Source organism: Centrocercus urophasianus, unplaced genomic scaffold (genome assembly GCF_019232065.1).
Source record: "Centrocercus urophasianus isolate 14NV4802_14NV808 unplaced genomic scaffold, USGS_Curo_1.0 seq_12, whole genome shotgun sequence".
In the NCBI taxonomy this organism is placed as follows: Eukaryota; Metazoa; Chordata; class Aves; order Galliformes; family Phasianidae; genus Centrocercus; species Centrocercus urophasianus.
Genome location: NW_024884364.1, coordinates 7954580 through 7967026, shown reverse-complemented (window position 1 = coordinate 7967026; position 12447 = coordinate 7954580). Strand labels below are relative to the sequence as shown.

The 12447-nt window shown below is 37.9% G+C and overlaps 1 protein-coding gene across 6 annotated transcripts in view; it reads right to left on the bottom strand.

Annotated features, from left to right (window-relative positions):
* Positions 1-12447, bottom strand: part of NME7 (NME/NM23 family member 7) — a 91204-nt gene that overhangs the window by 56270 nt on the left and 22487 nt on the right. For all 6 annotated transcript variants that reach the window (XM_042809543.1, XM_042809540.1, XM_042809541.1 and 3 more), the window contains 4 exons: positions 9512-9622; positions 5341-5391; positions 4612-4819; positions 1460-1565 (listed from right to left, as the gene is read on the bottom strand). In XM_042809543.1, the coding sequence (XP_042665477.1) occupies positions 1460-1565; positions 4612-4819; positions 5341-5391; positions 9512-9622 (476 nt within the window). The remainder of the gene's footprint in view (positions 1-1459; positions 1566-4611; positions 4820-5340; positions 5392-9511; positions 9623-12447) is intronic.

The window sequence follows — 12447 nt, the reverse complement described above, 5'->3', positions numbered from 1 at the left end:
CACTTCTGACCAGTCTTTCCAGCTCTCACTCTACAAAGCAGGGTGTGAATTTGTATTTCCTGCTTATCTGCATCTCTAATTCTTTCTCCAACACACACACACACACACACACACACACACACACACAAGTACAGCCAGGGCCAGAATTTGACCTCTGGCAATTCAGAAAAATCCAGAGAAGGTCAAGAAAAATGAAAATAATGGACAAGGCACTATGAAATCTACATAAGTGAAGATGATTAAAATTAGGGACAACTTTTGCTCACTAAGAGTCTGAGCCCCCATATATGACACAAATTGCATCTTAAGTATGAGAGAGCACACTTCAAGCCACCCACTTTGCAATTTTGAAAAATTAAGGACATTAACAATCCTACCACAATAAAGTCTGCCTTTTGCAAATGTTTAAATAGTTAAGTTCACAGTTTTAGCTGCATCCTATATTTTCTTAAGAAGAACATCTTTCTGTCTGTGCTGCAAGGCAGATGTATCAGGAGCAGATGACTTCAAAGGCCTCCAAAAGACAACAGGCGTTTTTATCAATGCTGAGTGCAAGACTCTTCATTGTAAAAGTTTTTTGGTTTTGGTTTTTGCTTTGTTTTGGTTTTTTTTTTTTTTTTTTTTTTTTTTTTTGCCAAGTCCTCCAGATATCCCATTTGAGATATGAAAGGTCTGGAAATTGCCACGGCCATTTCTGCTGTCTCTATTTTAGCTGTCCATGGAGAAATAACTACTGTGCTGCCTCTTACCAAGAAAAATCTAAACGTGCTCACATGACAACATTCATTTTGCACTCAAATATTGTTGAAATGCCAGAACTGAAGTATTTTACGGCACTTACTGCTCTTACACATGCTCCTGTATTTAAGTACATGACACAAAAGTGAGATTATTCCAGCACGGTAACAATTCGGCATTAAACTTTTCTGATGCTCATAAAGTAAATTTGCAAGATATGCTCCAGAACAGAAAGAACCTTGGAGTCCTACAAATATTTGCTACTTCCCATCCCCACAGTGCAAGATTCACATCTGAAAAAAATTCCCTTTGTGAGAAGTTTTAATGTAATATGTTACCATGTAAATGGAAGACGCTGTAATATAACCAGGTGTCCTGCTTTCATGAGGAAGCTAACCGCCACTGGAGTGGTAGACAGATAGGAATAAGGATATGGTTAAGTTATCACAGCTTAAATGAGATTCATTGACTCATTTTTTTTTTCCCTCCAATCTCTCAGTGTTTATTCTGAAATTAACAAGTATCCACACAGCACACAACCCATGATAGTAAACTGAAGAAATACTAAAGGCGTATGAAAAAGGCTCTGCATACACTTTCAAGTACAATGAAATACCCCGCATTCCTGCAGTTTCACACTGTCACAAAAAGTGGCACAGGAATGATCATGAGATAAAACGAAGTGTAATTTGCTTTCACCTCCACTATTTATATTGCTTACCTTCATTAACTGCATGAGGCTTAATAATGCAACAAGTAGAGTTTGTGAATTTTGCACTGTTGGCTGGTCCATGGCCTCCACTGGACGGAAAGAACAACTCCAGCTCCTGAAAACAATTGCAATTGAATTCACTTTAGTTTTATCTAGCTGCATGCATGAGCTTTCATCATAAGTAACAACATCCAAAGTACTCAGTCACAGAAAATTATTGATTTTTGCACTACAAATGTAGGTTATTGTAGGGGAGAAGTATATCTTTCACTCCCTGGCAACATTATGATTGCTACAATCATAAAAACATCATTTGAATGTTTCTTGTAGTTTTTTTTTTTCCCTTTCTGCTTCCACAATACAATCTATTTCCACTCAGAACATTCAAAGTGCTGCTACTGCTGCCACAATCATTTGGCAGATGAAGCATTCCCAGATTTCTAAATTCTTTCCTCAGAATTTTTTGCAGATCTACTCCCATATACAGATTTTAGCTTCCCTCTTTTCATGACACATTTTCCTCCACTTCAGCAATAACACTATGAGCACCCAGTTTTTCCTTATACAAAACCAATCTCCATCCCACCTGCTTACAACTATTTTTTTTTCCTTTTGTATTAAAAAAAATCTTCACCTAAAATTGTTGGCTCCACTCTCATGACTTACAGACTCTTATCCCTCTTCCCCCCACCCCCCTCAGTCTTAGTGAATGGAAGATGAACTCAATTACTCTGATTTCTGTGAAGAATCAAAAGAACCTCTTTTTTCCCATTACTTCCTTTCCTCCTGCCATCATTATTCAGTCTTAGACTACAGCAAGCTTGACACCCAAGCTTATTTCCTCAGTGATTTTTAGGTTTTTTTTTTTTTTTTTTTAAACTGTTCACTGCCAGCTTCATGCTTTTTCCATACCATTTATTCACATAGCTTACACAATCTGCCAATAAATATTAGTCAAATGCTTGAAACACAGATTCCATTTAAGACCTACTGGTCAAGTTAAGTAAGAGAATTGATGAATTTCTATTTAAGGGAAATAATAATATCCTGGAGATACTACTTCCAAATCCATCTAATTTTTTTGTGTGTAACACTAAGAGCGCCGAAGGCCATTTCCTGGAAATGTCTTATTTAATTTACTAGCTCAATTCAGATAGAATAAACTATTTCTCAATCTTCTCCTCATGTTACTATGGCAATTCCTGTAATCCTAACTTGAACAATTACACAGTTTTCACTGATGGATCTTTCAACAGGTGAAGTGTTTCTATTTTCTGAGGTTTTTTTTTTCCCCTCCTAGCAAGCAATGCCCATTTTGAGTGCCCATAAGGGTTAGTTTCCTACATCCTTATTTTGGTGACATGCTGCAACCCTCAAAGACCTTGTGCCATTCTGTTAACTAATGTTCATTCTAAAAGCAGCAGCGAGAAGGAGACAACAAAATACTTCAAATACTTACCACTTTCTTTGGTCCATTAAATGCCAGAAGAGAAAAGTATCTAAATAATGCTGAAGAGTAGGATAATGAAATGACAAACAAAATCCAAGTGATGCCTTAAAAAAGCAATTTTTTTTATTCATACCTAATATGAAAAAAAAATTGTCCTACAGAAAGAAAAATAACCTCAAAGTACACCAGGGGCCTACTTTGATTAGTCATTGCACTGTTCTACTCTAACTGCTCAGTGTATAGTACATCCATTAGATGTAGTTGGGACTTTGGTTTTCTTTCAAAAAAAATTTCATTTAGGTCCCTCTATTTTCTATTTCTTTTCAGGAAAGCTTCTGCAAACTGCAACCAACTAGTTTCCATGGCAGCTGCTATACAAGCAGATAGTTCTGCACCTACAATGTTAAAATACGTAGAGGCCTATTAAATTCACAAGTTCAGTTGTTTTATCAGAGAGTGGTATCAGCAACACCACAAGGATGCCTACATCTGCAAAAGTTCAGCAATGCAATAATTTTAGTCATAAAAATACTACACATGAGCAGGGCCTTCAAACTGTTGAAATGTAAAAGAGAACTACAAACTTAAGCCAAAGCACATAGCATAAGATTCTGATTGGAAATTTAATTAATACATACTGTCTCCTACACTCTTAGGTAAAAAGCTGGCACAGCAGGTCACTGCTGCACATAGAAACAAAGAGAAACTTTTCCCTTTGTGCATGAAGACATCAGTTTACTTAACCAGAATTACAAAGACTTGTCTAAAGATTCTCCTTTATAAGAATTGAACTTCATCCAAACTCTTTCTGGATATGTATCATTTCCACCAGACTTTCCACCACAAGAAGTATTTCACGTCCAAAACATGACTTGTCAAAACGAAAAGGTGTGCAGAGAGGCCCCACAGGCCATGCACCATGCAGACACCTGAGCATGGTGCTTCAAGCAATGCCCAGGCCTCACAGTGAGTTTCCCATGCCCTGCAAACCCACAGCAGCTGCAGCTACGCTCACCACTAGCACATCATTGCTACACATTTCCTAGTACATAAAGTGCCAACTACTATGAGGCATCCCTCAAAAGAGCAGATCTTTTCCAAATTTGTTCTACTGCAGCTGCTTCAAGGTAATAAAGGGGAAAGACTGGGATCCCAGAAGCAACAATTATCTTTTCCCTGCTAGTTTAGAGCTAAGATAACAGCGCAGTACTGAAAAACTGTTCAGTAAACTTTACTCTAGCCATTGCTTATCAGCAGATCTACCCCACATCAGTGTTCACAAACACCTCTGTTCTATGGAAATGCCGGTAATATTTAATCACCCAGTCCTAGGGCTTTTTCTTAATACTTTAAGAAAATACAGATGACAAGGAGAAGGGGAACTTTTAGAAGCCAGGCCCACTGTATTACCTTCCAGAACACAAAGCAATACAAAATGGTTTGTCTTCATGAATATTTGATATGCACAATGGGAGCAGAGTTTTTAGAGGACTAGGCACGTTGTCCTGATCAAAATGTCCGAGACTTCCATTTATGGCAAATATAAACAAGATTCCTGTTTCCAGACAGTTTATTCTTCCATGCTAAAAAAGAGAATACCTATTCATTCAGAACTCAAATGGGAAAAAAAGTAGTGAGAAATTCCTGACCACTTGCATTATCAAATTAAATTAACAAGAAAACTAGTTAAGAAACAAAGTCAAAAACTTACTCGAGCAGCTGAGGCAACTGAATCTGGGCCATGAGCTGCATTTCTTATGCCATCATGTCCAAAGTTTGCTCTAATGCTGTCTGGTTCATCAGTACGAGCCACTGCAGAATTTGCAGGCCCCAGTAATGTTTTCCATTTACAAACTGCATCATCCCGTAAGATTTCCATAGCAACAACAGGACCACTTGTTATAAACTGGAGAAGCTCACTGCAAAATGGAAACAACATATGGTGATCCGGGCTGTAAATTAAAGCCAACGAAAATACGTGACCCAGCAGAGAGGTTCAGAACTCAACTCAGCAAAGACCTGAGCAACCTAACTTTGTAGCTCTGCTTTGAGGAAGATTTTTCTTCTCATTGTTTTGAAATGATTTATAATTATTTGTTTCTAAATTTGAGAAAATTCCTATATAGAAGATGTAGTGAATAAGACTGTAGTAGGGAAGACCAAGCAAATAAGGACAAAAGCTTAAGGTTCCTCAGATAACTATCATTAGCGTAGACAGACATCTGTGAAATAACACCACAGGCAAAACTCTTGCTTTTTATCAACATACTCAAACAATTACTCAGCAAAAAAAAAAAAAAAAAAAAGTTCTAGATCATCTGATCTCCATCATGGTCAGATATAGCCTGTACTCAGTCAGAAGGGCTTGAGTTTGGACCCACAGTAAATCAGTTGCTGTTGCAGAACGATAACTATGTCAAGCTAAAAGTGATGTACCTACTTATAAAAAGGTTTTGATTGATGGTCTACGTAGAAATCAACCGCTTCTTTTCTGGAAAAGTAAAAAGATGCAGCTTTATATAGATATATACAAAGTGTATATATGCGTACACATATATATACACACTCACACATATATATAAACTCTGAGAACCACAAACTATCATTCATCAACATTTTTCTATTGATAACGCCTTCCTGAGTTGGAAAATTTATGGGGCATTCATACCCTGTAAAAGAAACTACACAGATTACTCCAGAAGTAATGCCTCCTATTTAGTTCCATGGAAACTAAAATAGATACAAAGAGTACAATAGCATTATTTGATACAGAAAAATCTCAGCTACAAACAGTATTTTTCAACAGTTACTTCCATTAGCTGTGCATTTTCACCAATGATGAACCAGAGCCTGCATGGTACTCTTACCAAAACTCATGCCAGCAGAGGTGACCTACTATTGCTGTCAGTGTTGAAATGCACCACCCACTGTCAAACAGTGAATGTGGGCACTGTGAGATCTCCAGAAATGTTCAGCAAGCAACAGTGAATGTTAATGGGCATCATGCTTTCCGCATGGAAAAATTCAATGACACACCTTTGCTTCATCTGTATTCTCATGTCAGGTGCCACTTTATCAGACTGCCCCTCCGCTGCCACCTGTCACACAGCAACGTGTAAGGGAATGCTGGTGTGAAGGTTCAGTCTCCACCATAGTAAAACAGGAGGCATTACTTTTGGAGCAGCACTCTTACATTTAACTTTGTCATATTTAGCATAGTTAGAGGTGTAACTGACTCCTGTTCACAATCCTCATCTGGGAAGGAAGTCATCACTAAAACTAAGATTTTCAAAGTCACTGATGAGCTCCACATTCTTAGCTTGGGAAACAAACACAGCAGAAACACCCTCCTGACAAGCTATTCACTGTTACATTGCTTTGATCTTTCAGTTCAATTTGAGTGTATACGTCGGGTAATGAAATCTGGTTTTAAAGCATAAATAAACAATTCATCTGCTTCAGTGAAACCTATTTCCTTATTGGGGCTAGTGTTTGATGACAGTGAACAACAGCATAGTGCATAATCTGGTTTCTACTCAGTATCCACAAATGTTACAATTCCAATAGGTAGCACAACCCCTCCAGATTAAAACATGCTTTCTCATATGCTTTTCCCTTTTATAACTGAGTTTGGTCACGCACTTCCCTCAGGGAAAAATCCAGTTACTACACACTGTCTGCTCCCATAGCAAGAGATTTCCATGAGGAGAGCTCAGTACTTTTTCAGGTAAAAAAAGGCAAGCAAGCACACAAAGTGTACCTGTACTGCAGCTGTTACTTAGTCTCAGTACCTGAGTACAAAGATAGCACATCAGATGCTGCAGGCTAAATGCCAGAATATTAATCACTAACACAGCATGACGGCCCTCCCCAAGCTCTGCACTCCCACAGCCATGCCTCTAGTAGCCCTGTGCTCAGTTTCAGGGTCCATAGTGCAGATCCTTCTTCCATCCACCTGTGAAACATCACTCTTTGGCTTTTCACCTTGCCACTTCCTGAGCTAGACAGCCCACCCTCCTACCTCCTTTTTCTTGAATGGCTCCTCATGCAAACTCTTGCTACCTTCACTGCTTTTTCTGCATGACAACAGCTAGAAGAATCCATGAGAGTTTTCAAGTTCAGCCGTTATCTTGCAACTGCAGCTTCAAAACTCCAGTTCAGAAGTGCAGGTTTGGACTTGCTTGCTTTCAAATCCCACCAAGTACCATGTTCTGAAGCTGGAATTTGCCGAGATGGATAAACTCTCGAAGCAGACTAGCAGCTGAAAGCAAGCAGTAATGCTGATCCCCCAGTCTGTGTACAAACCTCATAATCAAAGCAGAGATGCATAGAAACTGAAAGATCCCCATCTGAAAAATTCCTTCTGAAGGCAAAAAATGTCTCCTGAAATTTTCTGGTCTCCACAGTTTTACTCACTTCAAGCAGCTCCCTTTACTGAAAGACACCACCTGAATATATTTCAAGTAACATGCTGCAAGTCAGAACCAAGTCACAGTAACTGTCATCTGCAATGCAACTTCTTACATCTTTCTTCATTTGCAGTCCAGACTTAGGCCTGATATTGCCAGAGGCAAGAAATAACCTCAAGAAGTACCTAAAGATAATTTAATTTCCCTGAAAAAGATTTTAACAATCACAAATTTCTTCTTTGAGGAATCAGAACAGCTATCTACCCATTGGAACCAAACAGTTCCTGGTTGGTTGCTTCAAAACCAATGCTAGTCACAGGAATACTTGCACTCTCAAGCTCCAAGTTTTTGCTTACAATTCACTATTTCATCAGAACATCCCTTGCCGAAATTAATTCACCAAATAACTTCGGAAAGCAAATGGGGAAAAAGTACACAAACAGATTCCATACTGTCATCTCTGAATACGAAGAAATATTTCTGGAATATTTTTTCTGTATCAAGTTGAACTCTACTATTCAGTTAAGAATTCCTATTGCAAGAAATATAGAACTATGGTTGTGCTGTATAACTTAGCTCCTTTTTCCATTTCATCTCTTGTTACTGTTCTGCTTTTAAAGAAAGGAAAACAGTGTTCACCAGGAAATAACAGACTCAACTCACATGCGATTAACTTCTGTGTCTAGATAGCTGACCTATCAAAGCAGGTATCTGTCCTCACTTTTGTATCTTGGCTATAGCTTTTTTTAAAAAAAAAAACAAAAAAAAAAAAAAAAAACAGAGGCATAAACCAAGCTAACAGGGATTGCCAGATGAGTGTCAGTAATATTTTCTTCACTGAAAGCAACAGATGACAATGCTTGCTTGAGTAAGTATGCCAGATCTAGTAGAAAATTTTGGCAAAGCCACTGCTCCAGCATTTTAAAATGGCAATAGCAAGAAACAGTGTATGTTATGCAGAGAAACTACAAATACTCATACATCATTTAACTAGATTTAGTACTGAGGCTCAATTTCACACTTAATAATCATTTTCAATTTTACAAGACAAGCAGGGAGTTTTATATAGGCAGTAGGCAATAAAAGTTTAATTCCCAGTTTCCATTTCCTTCAAATCACACAACTTGGCTCAATAGTTCTCCAAGTTCACTGACACTGAAATAAAGAACCACTCAACACTTGAGAATCAAATATCTCAGACTGCAGGAAAGCAAGCCAAAAAAAAAAAAAAAAAAAAAAAAAAAAAAACCACTCGCTTGAAAAACACTGAATTGTAAGCCAGCATTGCAAACCTGACTGAACTCACAAAGTGGAGTTGTTTGAGAGAGCATCTGGGACCAGTCTCATCAAACACTGTAGTAAGTGAACACAGACATAAGAGGAGGTGCTCACTTTTTTTTTTTTTTTAATTAGTATTTCAGAAAGCCAAAAAGAACTTCAAGGTAGGATAAAATTGTTCTTGACCTCACAGAGAAATCCCAAGGAACCATGAAAATTGTACTATTTAATACGGATAGCTTTTCTTGTCAAAAAGATGTTGCATATCAAAAGGCTTGGCAATGCAGTAACTGAGAAATACCATAATCTTGGAAAACTCTTTAGGATAAATTAATCATCTTTATGGGAAAGCATTTTGCAAAGGAAACCATAATCTTGTGGTTGAATGAGACAGGTGGAGAGCAGCAAAGGGTGCAGGGGGAGCATTCAGGGAGATGCACCTGTTCAACCCTGCAACGTGATCAAAAGATCACCTGCTTTGCCTGTGTTGCCTAGTTATTAAAAAGCAAACATGTTCAGGCTTCGGGAGTACAAATTAAGACAATGAATTTACAGAGAGTGAAGAAACCAAGTACTTTTAAGACAACTGTGTTATAATCTGTAATACGGCTTATATCAGGAAGTTACAAGGTGAGCACATGCAGAGAAGTCATCGGTGAATGTGACTGAATTGCTGAAGTAATGCTAGTCACCTTGGATTCACACAAATTGTTTAATCACCCATACTCATTTGCACAAAGCTTTGTAATACTTTATTTTCTATATGTATTTAGAAACCTACACACTGTTATGAAACAGATGAGCCTTCCCTTTATTACTCACTGGAATGGATTTAATGTGTAGAACAACATGGGATAAACTTCAGAGAATGGCCTGAACTGCACGAATAGTACATACAATAGAGCTGACCTTATAATTTCTTACCTTGAAAGCACCATCATTTTGGCCTTAGTTATTGTAAATCCTGCATTAATAATGATATCTACTAGTTCTCCAATCTTTGGTGTTGCATCAGGTTTAATCAAAGCCAATGTTCTGAAAGAAAAGAGAGATACAGCCAACATTACTTTTCTTAAAGAATTTAGTGTGCATGTCGAGTTTACGCTCAGATGGAAAAGCACCACAGAAAGACATTCTGCCACAGTCAAGCATTCTAGTCCCACTGTCTCACCAATTCCTATGCTATTCTTCAATGTCTGTGCCAAGCATTATTCCAATGAGAATAAGCTTTGCTTATTACAGTTTCCTCAGCTTTCTAAAGCCAAGTCAGCCCATAGCGTTCCATCAGTCGCCATTTACCTGCTTCTTCCCTCACTCTGACAGCAAATAATCTGATCACTTCTTGAAGTGGTGCGTACCTCTACCCACAGCAATGGCTACCTTTCCTAACCCAAACCTCACAGCAACTGTTCACAGCCTGCTCCTGAAGTTTGGTTCTTCTCTTTCACACATGAAATTCCTTGTATTCTCAACACTTGCCTGTTTCCTGATATTCTCAAACTGATATTCTACCCACAGAATCCATTCAATTTAAAACCTACACTTTTTAAGCAGTTTGTCCACGAGATTTTACTCAGTGATTTCAGTTTTAAATATTCAAGAACGATAACCTCATAGTCACACAATTGTGCCTTTAGCAAGACAGAAAAGAACACTTTCCTAAGCACGAAAGCTATGAGGAATATTCAGTCACAAGGAATTATGAGATACACATTAAATTTTTTGAAGTACATCTCTCTCATGCTGCAGAGGTAGATAGTTTCTCTATGCTCCTCACTCCCTGCTTTGAGTTAGAACATCACTCATTTGTTTCCTTCTCCCTTCTATGCTCTTTCCTTAGGTAACCATTATATACATAAAAACCAAGCTGATCAACTTCTGTATTTAGAAATATTACCTAAAAACATGCCTCCCACAAAAATCAAAGTGAAATGATTATTGTATTATTACTTTAAAAGTTTAGGAGGCCCCAGTGACAAGAGGGTCCAGTTTTCCTTCATACAGTACAAACACTCCACAGTATATGAGTTGTGTGCCACGGTAGCTGATGCTGATAATGGACACAATAAAACGTTGTGAGATAAGGTATTAGTTACTGACTGACATCTGTATTCTAAGAGAGACCAAAAAAAATCTCAATGCTCTCCCCCACATTTTTGTTTTCAAGTACATCCTATCTTTTCAACAATTATCTTTTTATACTATACATCCCCAAGGCCAGGACAGTTTTATTAGCATGCTTTGCATCAGACCAAGTACACCAAGCACTAAATATATTATTAATCAAAAGTAACAAGCAAAAAGGAAGGTCTGTAAAATGGCATTTTCTATTTGCATTCATCTTGTGGTGAGTCAGCTTCAAATGTGCTCAGCTTACAAATCAACAGATGATTTATTCAATTCTGTATCTCTGAAACTGTCTCTGTGACAATCCTGAAGAGCTCTTTCACTCCTTCCATCTTTTTACACTGTTTCTAATAACAAAGGCTTCTCAAGATAGATTTTTTTTAAAGCAGCACCTCCATAAATGACAGGTAAATAATGACAAACTTCTCTTTTTATTTAGCAGCATAAAAATGAAAAGCAACCCATAGGTTTGCAGCAGTATATTCCAATGAGAGCAAATATGCTGAGGATACAGGAGATGGATGAATTTCTACTACCTTTACTACCTTACCTTAGGCAACCAGAGATTACCAGATGCTTTGGGAATGAACAGGCTACCTATTTTACAGCAAACGTTAAGGAAGAGCGGTGTCAGAGCGGAAAACAAAGAGGGAAATTTGAATGCATGCAACATCGCATGTGAAATTAAGAGAGAGACATAGATGACCTTCACGGCTCAGATACCAACACAGATTTCCACAAGCATCAGAAGGCTTCCATACACAGATCAGCAGGGAAACATAACACAGGAAGACTTGTTGACTAAAGGTAGAGGCAAGCAATTATAAGAAATTGCATTTGAATAATCAGCTGAGCCTATGCTTCAGTACATCGCAGTCCAAACCAAAAACGATTTAACCCTGTCTTCAGGCCAGAGAAGGCTGACCTCAGGGAAGCATGCTAGCATAATCCATGTGGCCATAGCCTGACAACACTTCCCAAGGATTTAATAGCTCCAATTTATTTTGTGATATTATTTATCATATGACAGAATGTGCCATGTGCATCAAGGCACATGAAGGTAAGCAGTTGTGTGCTAGGCCAGGCATACCTTCACACAATGCATGATGTACACCCTGGCTCAAGAAGCTCTCAACTTGCTCATTTACCGTGATCACCAAGGATCAAATCATTGCATAAAATCACCAGTGAAGTTGACGTTTCCCTCCGGAATTATTATTTTTTTTTTTTTTTTTTTCTCGATCTATGCTATTACACAGGCTGTTCAGCACAAAGTGCTAACACTAGAAATAAACAATCCCTTACACTTCTAATTTCAAGCTTTCCAGTAAAACTCTAATTCCCAGCCAAGTGCAATGAAACATTGCTTTGAGTAGTAATTCACCTGGAAGAAACTAACAAAAATCGCAGTGAGCAAAATCTAACAAAACCTTTTAGCTAACATCACTGTATAAAGTGTGTAACATATCAGTATGAGCTTTTCAGAAGCAAGCAGGGCAAGAAAAAGTATAATTCAAGATGCTGAAGCCTGTTCCTGAGATTCGATTGAAAATGTCTTATTTTTAGCTTTAATTAGCAATATATTTTTGTAGTCTTACATGATGCAGTCTGCAGAGTACTTTTTGAAACAATTTTAGGTCTAGGAACAAAGAATGAAAACTCATCCTGGTTGCTTACATTTTCAGAAGGATTGTTTGACAGTACTCCAACGAGTGCTAAAAAGAAAAAAACAA